Here is a 14,930-nt window from a genome sequence, read left to right on the forward strand (position 1 = left end):
ATGCTCATTTGATTTCCGCGTGGGGTGTAGACATCGACCTTAGGGGGTTACCAACCATTCCTGGACCTGACTCCAAAAGAGCGAGCCACTCAAGTACCAAAAGAGATGATTTGTTGATACTGTTTCCTAGTGACAGAATCTGCACAGGGCTGACTGTTCAATGTCCCATATATCGAGCATTCATTTTGTGGCTAGAATTTTATATAATAGTTTAAATTGAAAAGAACAGATTGATGCCTCAATTGTTGTTTTGTGTATCGGTTCATAAACCTGATGCCATGGTCAAATCTGTTCCCAACTATCTTGAATTTTATAGTTGTCAACCCTTTCAACTTTAAGTGAAAGTGATATCTTATACTATTTTTTACTAGTCATCTTATTAAGGCATGCATGGTTTTTCATTGGTGCACATATAAATGTGCATTTAATGAATATGAACACACTCCGCACAAATTCAGCTTATAGAATCCGGGAAATATCTTAATTACAAAACCAAGAAAGCAACTTTAAAGCAGGTTAAATATTTGTTTATTTCTGAATGTAATGTTCAAACTCATAAGATTGACAAATCAACATTTTTAACATTAACTAGATGGGAAACTTTTTCCAAACATAAGACAATTAATCATAAGCATCATCATGCTCATGTGATACAACATTTGGGTTAGAGGCATTTACAGAACATTTCCATTGTTATTGTTATGCTCCTATATCATTATTACCTTGAGCTATTGCACAACTAGATATTAACACCCCTTACTAGCACAGAGTTAAATCCAAACAGAACAAATGTCAATGTTATGAGGGTCATATTTCAGCTTCAAGTTTCTAAGAATACCATGTACATAATATACAGCCAAAATACTATGTAAGCACTTGCGATACAGTAACGGTAAGGCGTTTCCTCTGAAGGTGGGTACAGAGGGGCCTTTGGCAGCAGCACTTAATATGAAACGAACCAAGGACTACACATAACTTATAAAGTTATCAAGTTCCTTAGGGTTTTTATTCCCTGATCATGACTCCCTGATATATTAGTTTTAGCGATTGTCCCAAACGGCAAACCCCGGATCTTTACTCCAAGTGCACTAGAGAAAAGCGCTCAAAATAGTTTTACGATTTCAAATAGTATTTCAACCCCAGGTTTGGTACTTTCAAAGATAGTTGGAAAATATTCCTTCAAATGCAGTGCTACCTGCCATGAAGAGTTCCCCCCCGCACCCTTATTGGAACGAACTAAGATAACTTCCCCTATCTGACAGAACATACTTAGGTAAGATCAATGAAAGAATGAGATGCAGAAGAGAAAAATAACAAAACAATCTTGCGTTGTTTGGTGATAGCTGGAGAGATTGCTGTTTTTGCTTGGAAAGACAGGGTGAGGTAACAATGGCCTAAGTGGGTCAGTTGTTTTTGATCAGAGCCAAGAACTCCTCCCGGGTCTTGGGATCCTCTTGGAAGAGTCCCAGCATGGCGCTTGTCACGGTCTTGCTGTTCATCTTCTGCACACCCCTCATCACCATGCACATATGACTGAAACACACAATACAATGGTCCAAACTCAGTTGTTATAATAAAAACAGATAAACTAGTGCACTCTTGAGAACAACTCTTTGATTCATTGAATGAATTGATCCAAAACACATAAAACATAGGTGGGCTTAACAACCTCCTGTCAGCCATGACACAATACCTGACACAGTTTGTGTAGCATAGGTTTGCAATTAATTCGGGCATAGAAATATATGGAGCAATACAATGTAATTCACATGTAATACAAGACATGTAGTACATAGTAAAAAGACACTCACGCTGCCTCAATGACGACTGCTACGCCTGCAGGCTCTAATGCCTCTGAGATTGCTGTAGCGATCTGCTTGGTCAGGCGTTCCTGCACTGTAGAGGGAACAACAAACATAAAGAGCCGAGGTTAATACTCTAGATACACTCAAACCCACAGACTCTCTCAGCAAGCTGCTGATAGTGATCCCGAAAAGACCAAAGGATACTCGCCTTGAAGCCTCCTGCTGAAGATTTCAACAATCCTGAAATAAATGAAGCAATAAAAGGGAAGTTAGTAGAGTACCAAGTAACTCTGAACGTGCATGTGTGTGTGTGCGTTCATGCCATGTCTGTGTGTGTGTGTGCATGCATGCCATGTCTGTGTGTGTGTGTGCGTTCATGTGAGCACTTGTGTGTGTGCGTACGTGCCTGCATGCATATCTTTGGGAATACGATAGCAACTGAATATGATCACTGACCTTGCCAGCTTGCTCAGACCAACCACTTTATTGTTTGGAAGATATCCAATGTGAACCTTTCGTGTTGAAACAAAGCACAAAGTAGCAAATTCAATAATAAACCCAGAGAACGTCTGAATTATAGATTTGTTAACCATATATCATTGACATTAGTAGGATTTCAACAACGACAAATGAAACAAGGGATGTTCTGAGTGTCAGAATGCGTTATACGTATCAAGTGACCCATACTGCTGCTATGTAAGTCCAAATAATACGCATGTAATTGCTTCATGGCTTCATTATACATCACTGCTTTTCACCTTGCCAAAGAAGGGCACGAGATGGTGCTCACAGAGAGAGAACATTTCAATGTCCTTCACGATCACCATCTCGTTGTGGTTCTCGTTAAAGATGGCATTGTTCAGGATGTCTGGGGAAGAAGAGGTAAGAGAGACAAGTGGAACAATTGTTTTACCCAACTCCAGATTGCAGCTTTGTATGCATAAGGAGTTTTCTCTACTTGCGATCTCAATTTGCAGAGACACTGGGCACCATGAGGAAAATGTAAAGTAATGGACCACGCTCTTTGCAGCAAATAGAATATGGCCTGATGAATACAATGAAAACTCAAAATGAATAGCTAGACAAAATCTGAATTACACTTTGTTGCTTCCAATGATGTATGTGTCTATGGTTGTTTCTAGTAATGTTTGAAATAACAATGGAGGTCTGATATCTCCAAAGCTAAATAAATTGTGCACACATATCAACTTGCACTGTAGCTGTGCGGACAGTTTATCAAGACTATGCAGCCTGAGGGATGAGCAAGGATAAATTAGTTTTAAATAGGCTTGTGTAAATATATGACCACACATTAAAAGAACAGAACCTTTGAAGATCGTTCTCCTTGTCGTTTGCACGTCACAATCTACCTCATTATCTATCATATATTTTAGATTTAATTAAACACATGTACAACTATTTGTGCAGGACGGTCAATGCTCTCACCATTTACTGTCTCGTGATAACCTTTGGTGAGGAACTGCATTGCTTTGGCTGCCCGTAATGGTGTACGCAGTAGACCCTCACGTTCCACGTCTTCTCCCAGTTCTCGAAGCACGATGCCGTAGGCTCCTTCAATGGCAGATATCTTACACACATCCTCTGACTTCTTGTGGGACTTCTCCTCCTTGCCCATCAATTCAGCTTTCTTTGTCTCTATGGATTTTTCACTGAACCCGTTGAGATATTCTGTAACAATTTTTCCGTTGCAGACGCCGTTAATCTCTGATGCTTTTTGGTACTCCATTCTAATAAAACTGAAATAACTTGATTCAATGCCCTGTGTATAAAGTCACCGCTTGTTGACTAAGTTGTGGTAAGAGGTGACAGTAGACTATTGCTCGTGGCTTGGGTGGTGACTGCAGGCCCTATTTATGGGTGCGCCTATAACTGTCATGCCCGCTCCTACATTCGTTACGGAGTAGGCACATGGCTTCTCAGGAGAAAGTGTGACTTTTTGGTCTACAACCACCAGACACGATCATAACGTGGCACTAATTGAGGAAGGCATCTTATCACCTATGCTAAAAATCGATTTTAGTGAAAATCATGTGAACAATAAACCGTTTTGTAACTAACTACAACCCAGCACAAGTATTAGAAAAGTGTGAGACCGCGTGAGTGGAAGTCCCAAGTAGTCAGGCTTTACTCTCTGAAATGTGGGATTCTGCAATGTGTCACTGTATGACTAGTAAGGTACAATGTATACACTCATTGTGGGCATTTCTCCTTTGCCAAGATGATCCATCCACCTGACAGGTGTGGAATGTCAAGAAGTTGATTAAACAGCATGATCATTACACAGGTGCATCTTGTGCTGGGGACAATAAAAGGCCAGTCTAAAATGTGCAGTTTTGTCACAGAAGACAAAACCACAGATGTCTCAAGTTTTGAGGGAGCCTGCAATTGGCAATGTCCACCAGAGCTGTTGCCAGAGAATTTAATGTTAATTTCTCTACCATAAGTCGCCTCCAACGTCGTTTTAGAGAATTTGGCAGTATGTCCAACCGGCCTCACGACCACAGTCCTCATGTAGGGCGTTGTGTGGGCGAGCGGTTTGCTGATGTCAACATTGTGAGCAGAGTGCCGCATGGTGGTGGTGGGGTTATAGTATGGGCAGACATAAGCTATGGACAGCGAACATAATTATATTTTATCGATGGCAATTTGAATGCACAGAGATAAAGTGACGAGATCCTGAGGCCCATTGTTGTGCCATTCATCTGCTGCCAGCACCTCATGTTTCAGCATGATCTCAACAATTCTTGGAAGCTGAAAATGTCCCAGTTCTATGGCCTGCATACTTACCAGACATGTCATCCATTGAGCATGTTTGGGATATTCTGGATCGACGTGTACGACAGCATGTTTCAATATCCAGCAACTTCGCACAGCCATTGAAGAGGAGTGGGACAACATTCCACAGGCCACAATCAACAGCCTGATTAACTCTATGTGAAGGAGATGTGTCATGCATCATGAGGCAAATTGTGGTCACACCAGATACTGACTGGTTTTCTGATCCACCTCCCTACCTTTTTTTTAAGGTATCTGTGACCAACGGATGCGTATCTATATTTCCAGTCATGTGAAATCAATAGATTAAGGCTTAATTAATTAATTAAAATTGACTGATTTCCTTATGAACTGTAACTCAGTAAAGTCTTTGAAATTGTTGCATTTTTATATTTTTGTTCAGTATACATGGCACCTTTTTTTTGTAAGAGTGTAAGTATAACCATATAGGTTTCTTCAGTTTGTCCCCATAGGGGAAAGGCATCCTGATCTCCTTATGGTATTGGTGTTGCCAGTCACCCGCCTCATTTTCCGATCACCTGGCGCATCTGCCACTCACCTGCCGGTCACCAACAAGAGACTATCTATCTATCCATCTATCCCTTTCATCTTTTATTGTCTTTTCTCGCTTAATTTAATTTAATATTTTATTTTCCTATCCAACTTCCTTTTTCTTATTTCCTAACCTAAATCTGTTTTCTCACTTACTTTTCTCCCTTCATTTCCTCACTTCTATTTAAAACAATATCATTGCCATCTACTCTGTATTTTGAATTCCTACATGTGAAGTGTCTCTTTCCTTGGTACCTTCAGTCCATTTCTTTCACGACTGTGCAGTTAATAAGGTGGCACAACTTTTGTCAGATACAGTGTAACTTCTGCAATGTAGGACTTTGTAGTTCAGGTAGGATTTTTTTGAAGTGTTTATTTCTATGAATTCACTGCTGGTGACTTACCATCTCACATGCGTTTCTTGCCCCGTTTATACTTAGTTGTGTTCTTGTCCACATTCAGATTGTGCCCACATGTGTAGACAATCAAAATACTAATTGTGATCTGATTGTGATTAGAGCTTCCTGACCACCTCTGGAGGTAGTCAAAGGTGCATCTCGTAAGGATACTGACAACGAAAGCATATACATTTGGCCGACATTATGCTTGTCCTGGACTCTCAAAAAGAAATCGCACTGGCCAGTTGAGGTAGTAAGTAATTATAGACAACAATACTTCTACAATTCCTCTAGAATTAAGATCACGGTCTTCATTAGAAACCAAGTGCCTATTGGCACTGTGGTCGGATGCCACAGTCCAATACCGCGTCCAGCTCTGAATAAAATGGGAATATAGAAATAAAGATATTTATAAAGAGATATCGTCCAGAATGAGGAAAAAGGGTTCTCCTGTCAAATGCCAGCGCAAAATCAAATATTCGAAAACATTGTAGGCTACAGAAAGGCCACGGACTGTAATAGCAGAATTTTAACTGAACTACAAATGTATTGGGGATACATGGGACAGACGATGATTGAGTCGCAGTAGAAGGCTGCGGTGCATGACAAGTGTATGGCAAGGTATAATGTGTAGGCCTAATGTTCCCCCTGTACCTTTTTAAATCTAGCCAGAATGAACGGTGGGCAGTGGGTGAATTGTCGATTTCAGTTGCTGTATCAGATATAAAAAAAGAATACAGTGGTATTATAATGCAGTCTTTTTAAATTGTATTATGTTCTGTTAATCTTCAAGCATTTTCCATTCATCAAAGTGCAGAAGATGTCCAAACTGATGCATAAAGGCACATAGCTTCTGTAAGCATGAGCAAGGCCACTGTCCAATATAATGTAGGCTACAATACGAAGGACTCTTTAGGCTACTTTTAGATTGACACTTTATTCCTTTATAAAGCCATAGTATTTGCTTAACATGTGTGATCCTTTGCACTTTTTTATCGGTTGCCGCTTTTATACACTTTCATAATTTGCCCACACGTCTTGCTATAGGTTATCATGTTAAAGGTTCCGTTAGTGAATTATTACTGATCAATAATTTGGAGGACGCTAAACCATGGTCGTTCTCCCAGCATGCCACTTTTTCCCCCCTTTGGTACTGTTTAGGTCTATACTAAAGGTTATTTACTATACGATATTGCAAAAATATAAAGATCAACCCTGTCCAGACCTGTTTGGATAATAAGTGATTAGAAAAGATCTGATGTGATTGGACAAAAGACCCAATTAGTGGAGAAAAAAAATCTGAATTGGGCTGCCTGTGTAAACACAGCCTTTTACTTAACCGGGACAGTAGCCAGTCTTAAATCGTTGGCTAATAAAAGTTGGCCCCATGGCTTAAAAAAAAAGTGGTAACCAATGCCTCTGTATTCCACCCTCTCTAGGCAGCGAGGGTGCGGAACTCTATGGCGAAGTCAACCACTGGTCTGGCCCATTTGCGGAGGTTGAACCGTTGGCTGGCCGCTTCTCATCCGCCGACTGGGTGGTCGAAGACTCGTCGCAGCTTGGCAGTGAAGGCTACTATGGATCTGCAAGATGGTGGCTGCTGTTCCCACATCGCCGTTGCCCACGCCAGGGCCTTGCCCGAGAGTAGAGAGGGATGTAGGCGATCATGGCCCGATCGGTGTGAAACGAGGAGGACTGTACCTCGAACACCAGAGAACTCTGGGGAACCCCTTGCATCCTCCCAGGTGGCTGTCATAGTGCTCAGGGCTGGGATCTTGGGTTCCCGGTGCAGGTTCCCTGGAGGAACCACAACGACGTCTGTAGCACTGGGCGATAAGACCTGGGCATTGGCTCCTCTTGGTTTGGGGGTGTGCTGTGGTTGGAGGGACTCTGCAAGTGACCGAAGGGTCCCAGAGATTTGGGAGAGCTGTTCTTGCTGACGTCCTAACAGTGATCCTTGGTGGGCTATCACATTCCGGATCTGGGGGATCTCTGTTGGGTCCATGTTGTGGCAGAAGCTTGCTGTGACGTGGTAAGGTTGGACCCAGGTGCAGAGAAGAGACCAGACGAGGAATCAGTGGTTAAGGATAAACATAATACTTTACTGATACGGTAGCTGCAGGATCACAGTACACATGAAAAAATAACAAACACTAAGTCTCAAACTCACTCAGGAAACGAACGCACACGGTGAACAATTCAAGCTTCTACAAAGGACCACAGAAAACACACTTCTTTTAACAGGGACACAATAATGAAATAATAAGACACACCTGAGTCCAATAAAAGTCTCTAGGGTGGTCTCTGGTGCCAGGAAGAGCCATGACAGTACCCCCCCGGACCTGGGAATCTGGAGACGATAAGTTGATGCGACTCAGGATCTTGAATGGTCCTTTGTTGCGAGGAGTGAGCTTCCGTGAGTCCACCTTTTAAGGGAAGATCACGGGTGGACAGCCACACCCGTTGACCCAATCGGAGGAGCCAAAGAGGTCTTCGTGTCGGTTTGCCTGATGTTGGTGTGGGGCAGAGGAGCAAGGAGGATCACGCTCTGATCCAGGTGCGGCGACATCGTCGAATGAACGCCTCGGCTGATGGCACCCTCGCTTCGGCCTCTTGTTCAGGAAATGGGGGGCGCACCCGAACTGACACTCAAACAGCGACTGTCCAGTAGACGAGTTTGGCAGTGTGTTATGAGCATTACTCCACCCAGACGAGGAACTTGCTCCAGTTACTGGCCTGAGCGGAGACGAAGCAACGGAGGAACTTCTCCAGCTCCTGGTTGGCCCACTCAGTTTGCCCATTCGACTGAGGGTGGAACCCTGAGGAGAGACTCACCGATGCCCACAACAGGGAACAGAAGGCCTTCCAAAACCGTGCTACGAACTGGGGCCCACGATCTGAGACAATGTCGTGGGGAAGTCCGTGTAGTCAAAAGACATGGATAATCATGAGATCAGCAGCAGTGAGGAATTGGAGAAGGTCAAATAACTTCTTAAAATTAAGCACATTAATCTGCTTTACAACGGGTGTAGAGCCTAACTGGCATACATACGCAGCGTGTGAGTTTAAAGTTTTGTGGAGATCATTTTCACCATAAAAATGCACCTTTTATAATAAAAGCATTACATGCATAATCACATTTGCAGTCACTTTTGAGAACAGTGTTTTCCTGCTAATGAAACATTCACGCTGCCTTGTGCGCATTTCTGCGCTTATAATGTGACGATATAGACATAGTTTATCAACGTTCTGATCTGTTACGTCAGCCTCATTGCTTAAAGTTTTTTTTCTCCTTTGTTTTCTGCCTTGTTCAGGGGCAGAATGACAGATTTTTACCTTGTCGGCTCTGGGATTCGATCTTGCAATCTCTCGGTTAGTATTCCAAAACTCTAACCACTAGGCTACCTGCTGGTTGTACTAACTTGGGATCTATCAACCGTCTCTGACTATGTTTGGAATATTTATTTCTCGCACAGAATAGAATAGGTCAACTTTTGTACTATGGGGATAATAGATTAACATAGGCTAGTGCTTATGCTGTTCGTTAGGTCTACTCATCTTATTGGCTGCCGAAAATTAAATGTGGACAGATTTTCCAATATCTTCCGCATTTGTGTCCCCGATGTGTCTGCACTTGTAGCCTGTGAGAAAGACCCAATCTTGTGATGTAGAGCCATGTGAGTGAGAGGCACTTAGGAGCACAGAGAAGGGAATTATAATTATTATATTTAGCCCAAGGTCACAACAGCCACTGGCTGCAAAAGGCATGGATAATTTTTAGGGGACATTACGGCCACACAAAGGGGATGCCACTGGAAAATTTGAGGCATTACCAAGTGCTTGTCAACCTGTGAATGAGAGACGGATGAAGTGTGTACAGCCTGCGCAAAAAACAAAGCAGAGCTCATGCCTTTTATGCAACTTTTTTCTAATCATCATTAGAGTCGCATCATGCAGCCTTATAATGTATTAAAAATCAAAACACATAGCCCAATGTTTGTAGAACAACCAAAGTTACAGTAATAACTCTAAATTAATCATATAGGAGTACCTATTTGTTTGTTAGCCACTCAACACACTTTTATTCAGCTATGCTCAAGTGTGTTCTTCATGTTATAAAATGATATAAAATAATGCCCTGGAATTCTAAGCAAATCTTGTTTGCTAAATGAACTAGAGTAGCCCACAGCCATATGGCATAGTCAGATCAGGGCCTAACATAAGGACAACTCAGAGTATGCTATTCTGTTCTTCTGAAATATTTATTCAACTTTTAAAAATGTAGATGTTCCAAAGGTCTGCATCAGTGGCTTGTAGGCTATGCGTGGATGCCAGGAGATGCTAAATGTGCTTATGTTTATTAACAGTCAATTACTGGGAGATCAGCAGTTATAAATTGGACAGTCACTGGCTGACAAAATGTCATGACCACCACAACTCTAGACGCATCCAAAGCAAAAAAAACTGACATCTCTAGCTTAAACTGACAGATTTTTATGGCGATGTTTGTATTATGCTCATTTGATTTCCGCGTGGGGTGTAGACATCGACCTTAGGGGGTTACCAACCATTCCTGGACCTGACTCCAAAAGAGCGAGCCACTCAAGTACCAAAAGAGATGATTTGTTGATACTGTTTCCTAGTGACAGAATCTGCACAGGGCTGACTGTTCAATGTCCCATATATCGAGCATTCATTTTGTGGCTAGAATTTTATATAATAGTTTAAATTGAAAAGAACAGATTGATGCCTCAATTGTTGTTTTGTGTATCGGTTCATAAACCTGATGCCATGGTCAAATCTGTTCCCAACTATCTTGAATTTTATAGTTGTCAACCCTTTCAACTTTAAGTGAAAGTGATATCTTATACTATTTTTTACTAGTCATCTTATTAAGGCATGCATGGTTTTTCATTGGTGCACATATAAATGTGCATTTAATGAATATGAACACACTCCGCACAAATTCAGCTTATAGAATCCGGGAAATATCTTAATTACAAAACCAAGAAAGCAACTTTAAAGCAGGTTAAATATTTGTTTATTTCTGAATGTAATGTTCAAACTCATAAGATTGACAAATCAACATTTTTAACATTAACTAGATGGGAAACTTTTTCCAAACATAAGACAATTAATCATAAGCATCATCATGCTCATGTGATACAACATTTGGGTTAGAGGCATTTACAGAACATTTCCATTGTTATTGTTATGCTCCTATATCATTATTACCTTGAGCTATTGCACAACTAGATATTAACACCCCTTACTAGCACAGAGTTAAATCCAAACAGAACAAATGTCAATGTTATGAGGGTCATATTTCAGCTTCAAGTTTCTAAGAATACCATGTACATAATATACAGCCAAAATACTATGTAAGCACTTGCGATACAGTAACGGTAAGGCGTTTCCTCTGAAGGTGGGTACAGAGGGGCCTTTGGCAGCAGCACTTAATATGAAACGAACCAAGGACTACACATAACTTATAAAGTTATCAAGTTCCTTAGGGTTTTTATTCCCTGATCATGACTCCCTGATATATTAGTTTTAGCGATTGTCCCAAACGGCAAACCCCGGATCTTTACTCCAAGTGCACTAGAGAAAAGCGCTCAAAATAGTTTTACGATTTCAAATAGTATTTCAACCCCAGGTTTGGTACTTTCAAAGATAGTTGGAAAATATTCCTTCAAATGCAGTGCTACCTGCCATGAAGAGTTCCCCCCCGCACCCTTATTGGAACGAACTAAGATAACTTCCCCTATCTGACAGAACATACTTAGGTAAGATCAATGAAAGAATGAGATGCAGAAGAGAAAAATAACAAAACAATCTTGCGTTGTTTGGTGATAGCTGGAGAGATTGCTGTTTTTGCTTGGAAAGACAGGGTGAGGTAACAATGGCCTAAGTGGGTCAGTTGTTTTTGATCAGAGCCAAGAACTCCTCCCGGGTCTTGGGATCCTCTTGGAAGAGTCCCAGCATGGCGCTTGTCACGGTCTTGCTGTTCATCTTCTGCACACCCCTCATCACCATGCACATATGACTGAAACACACAATACAATGGTCCAAACTCAGTTGTTATAATAAAAACAGATAAACTAGTGCACTCTTGAGAACAACTCTTTGATTCATTGAATGAATTGATCCAAAACACATAAAACATAGGTGGGCTTAACAACCTCCTGTCAGCCATGACACAATACCTGACACAGTTTGTGTAGCATAGGTTTGCAATTAATTCGGGCATAGAAATATATGGAGCAATACAATGTAATTCACATGTAATACAAGACATGTAGTACATAGTAAAAAGACACTCACGCTGCCTCAATGACGACTGCTACGCCTGCAGGCTCTAATGCCTCTGAGATTGCTGTAGCGATCTGCTTGGTCAGGCGTTCCTGCACTGTAGAGGGAACAACAAACATAAAGAGCCGAGGTTAATACTCTAGATACACTCAAACCCACAGACTCTCTCAGCAAGCTGCTGATAGTGATCCCGAAAAGACCAAAGGATACTCGCCTTGAAGCCTCCTGCTGAAGATTTCAACAATCCTGAAATAAATGAAGCAATAAAAGGGAAGTTAGTAGAGTACCAAGTAACTCTGAACGTGCATGTGTGTGTGTGCGTTCATGCCATGTCTGTGTGTGTGTGTGCATGCATGCCATGTCTGTGTGTGTGTGTGCGTTCATGTGAGCACTTGTGTGTGTGCGTACGTGCCTGCATGCATATCTTTGGGAATACGATAGCAACTGAATATGATCACTGACCTTGCCAGCTTGCTCAGACCAACCACTTTATTGTTTGGAAGATATCCAATGTGAACCTTTCGTGTTGAAACAAAGCACAAAGTAGCAAATTCAATAATAAACCCAGAGAACGTCTGAATTATAGATTTGTTAACCATATATCATTGACATTAGTAGGATTTCAACAACGACAAATGAAACAAGGGATGTTCTGAGTGTCAGAATGCGTTATACGTATCAAGTGACCCATACTGCTGCTATGTAAGTCCAAATAATACGCATGTAATTGCTTCATGGCTTCATTATACATCACTGCTTTTCACCTTGCCAAAGAAGGGCACGAGATGGTGCTCACAGAGAGAGAACATTTCAATGTCCTTCACGATCACCATCTCGTTGTGGTTCTCGTTAAAGATGGCATTGTTCAGGATGTCTGGGGAAGAAGAGGTAAGAGAGACAAGTGGAACAATTGTTTTACCCAACTCCAGATTGCAGCTTTGTATGCATAAGGAGTTTTCTCTACTTGCGATCTCAATTTGCAGAGACACTGGGCACCATGAGGAAAATGTAAAGTAATGGACCACGCTCTTTGCAGCAAATAGAATATGGCCTGATGAATACAATGAAAACTCAAAATGAATAGCTAGACAAAATCTGAATTACACTTTGTTGCTTCCAATGATGTATGTGTCTATGGTTGTTTCTAGTAATGTTTGAAATAACAATGGAGGTCTGATATCTCCAAAGCTAAATAAATTGTGCACACATATCAACTTGCACTGTAGCTGTGCGGACAGTTTATCAAGACTATGCAGCCTGAGGGATGAGCAAGGATAAATTAGTTTTAAATAGGCTTGTGTAAATATATGACCACACATTAAAAGAACAGAACCTTTGAAGATCGTTCTCCTTGTCGTTTGCACGTCACAATCTACCTCATTATCTATCATATATTTTAGATTTAATTAAACACATGTACAACTATTTGTGCAGGACGGTCAATGCTCTCACCATTTACTGTCTCGTGATAACCTTTGGTGAGGAACTGCATTGCTTTGGCTGCCCGTAATGGTGTACGCAGTAGACCCTCACGTTCCACGTCTTCTCCCAGTTCTCGAAGCACGATGCCGTAGGCTCCTTCAATGGCAGATATCTTACACACATCCTCTGACTTCTTGTGGGACTTCTCCTCCTTGCCCATCAATTCAGCTTTCTTTGTCTCTATGGATTTTTCACTGAACCCGTTGAGATATTCTGTAACAATTTTTCCGTTGCAGACGCCGTTAATCTCTGATGCTTTTTGGTACTCCATTCTAATAAAACTGAAATAACTTGATTCAATGCCCTGTGTATAAAGTCACCGCTTGTTGACTAAGTTGTGGTAAGAGGTGACAGTAGACTATTGCTCGTGGCTTGGGTGGTGACTGCAGGCCCTATTTATGGGTGCGCCTATAACTGTCATGCCCGCTCCTACATTCGTTACGGAGTAGGCACATGGCTTCTCAGGAGAAAGTGTGACTTTTTGGTCTACAACCACCAGACACGATCATAACGTGGCACTAATTGAGGAAGGCATCTTATCACCTATGCTAAAAATCGATTTTAGTGAAAATCATGTGAACAATAAACCGTTTTGTAACTAACTACAACCCAGCACAAGTATTAGAAAAGTGTGAGACCGCGTGAGTGGAAGTCCCAAGTAGTCAGGCTTTACTCTCTGAAATGTGGGATTCTGCAATGTGTCACTGTATGACTAGTAAGGTACAATGTATACACTCATTGAAGGCCTATATGGTTATGAAAGGACAGAATAAATATAAACTCAGCAAAAAAAGAAACGTCCCTTTTTTCAGGACCCTGTCTTTCAAAGATTATTCGGAAAAATCCAAATAACCTCACAGATATTCTTTGTAAAGGGTTTAAACGCTGTTTTCCATGCTTGTTCAATGAACCATAAACAATGAATGAACATGCACCTGTGGAACGGTTGTTAAGACACTGACAGCTTACAAACGGTAGGCAATTAAGGTCACAGTTATGAAAACTTAGGACACTAAAGAGGCCTTTCATCTGACTCTGAAAAACACCAAAAGAAAGTTGCCCAGGGTCCCTGCTCATCTGCGTGAACGTGCCTTAGGCATGCTGCAAGGAGGCATGAGGACTGCAGATGTGGCCAGGGCAATACATTGCAATGTCCGTACTGTGAGACGCCTAAGACAGTGCTACAGGGAGACAGGACGGACAGCTGATCGTCCTCGCAGTGGCAGACCACGTGTAACAACACCTGCACAGGATCAGTATATCCGAACATCACACCTGCGGGACAGGTACAGGATGGAAACAACAACTGCTCGAGTTACACCAGGAACGCACAATCCCTCCATCAGTGCTCAGACTGTCCGCAATAGGCTGAGAGAGGCTGGACTGAGGGCTTGTAGGCCTGTTTTAAGGCAGGTCCTCACCAGACATCACCGGCAACAACGTCGCCTATGGGCACAAACCCACCGTTGCTGGACCAGACAGGACTGGCAAAAAGTACTCTTCACTGAGTCATGGTTTTGTCTCACCATTGTCTCATGATGGTCGGATTTGCGTTTATCGTTGAAGGAATGAGCCTTACACCGAG

The 14,930-nt window shown here is 41.8% G+C and overlaps 2 protein-coding genes across 2 annotated transcripts; both read right to left on the minus strand.

Annotated features, from left to right (window-relative positions):
- Positions 1-510: 510 nt before the first annotated feature.
- LOC115153067 (GTP cyclohydrolase 1-like) lies at positions 511-3,669 on the minus strand. The gene is made up of 6 exons (XM_029698113.1): positions 3,252-3,669; positions 2,564-2,673; positions 2,262-2,317; positions 2,014-2,045; positions 1,812-1,896; positions 511-1,533 (listed from the first exon to the last, which is right to left on the minus strand). Exons 1-6 carry the CDS (start codon positions 3,550-3,552, stop codon positions 1,404-1,406), a joined length of 714 nt encoding a protein of 237 aa, XP_029553973.1. The 5' UTR covers positions 3,553-3,669; the 3' UTR covers positions 511-1,403.
- Positions 3,670-10,574: 6,905 nt separating this feature from the next.
- LOC115153069 (GTP cyclohydrolase 1-like) lies at positions 10,575-13,733 on the minus strand. Its single transcript, XM_029698115.1, has 6 exons — positions 13,316-13,733; positions 12,628-12,737; positions 12,326-12,381; positions 12,078-12,109; positions 11,876-11,960; positions 10,575-11,597 (listed from the first exon to the last, which is right to left on the minus strand). Exons 1-6 carry the CDS (start codon positions 13,614-13,616, stop codon positions 11,468-11,470), a joined length of 714 nt encoding a protein of 237 aa, XP_029553975.1. The 5' UTR covers positions 13,617-13,733; the 3' UTR covers positions 10,575-11,467.
- Between the last annotated feature and the right edge of the window lie 1,197 nt (positions 13,734-14,930).

Source organism: Salmo trutta, chromosome 18, assembly GCF_901001165.1.
Source record: "Salmo trutta chromosome 18, fSalTru1.1, whole genome shotgun sequence".
Taxonomy (NCBI): domain Eukaryota; kingdom Metazoa; phylum Chordata; class Actinopteri; order Salmoniformes; family Salmonidae; genus Salmo; species Salmo trutta.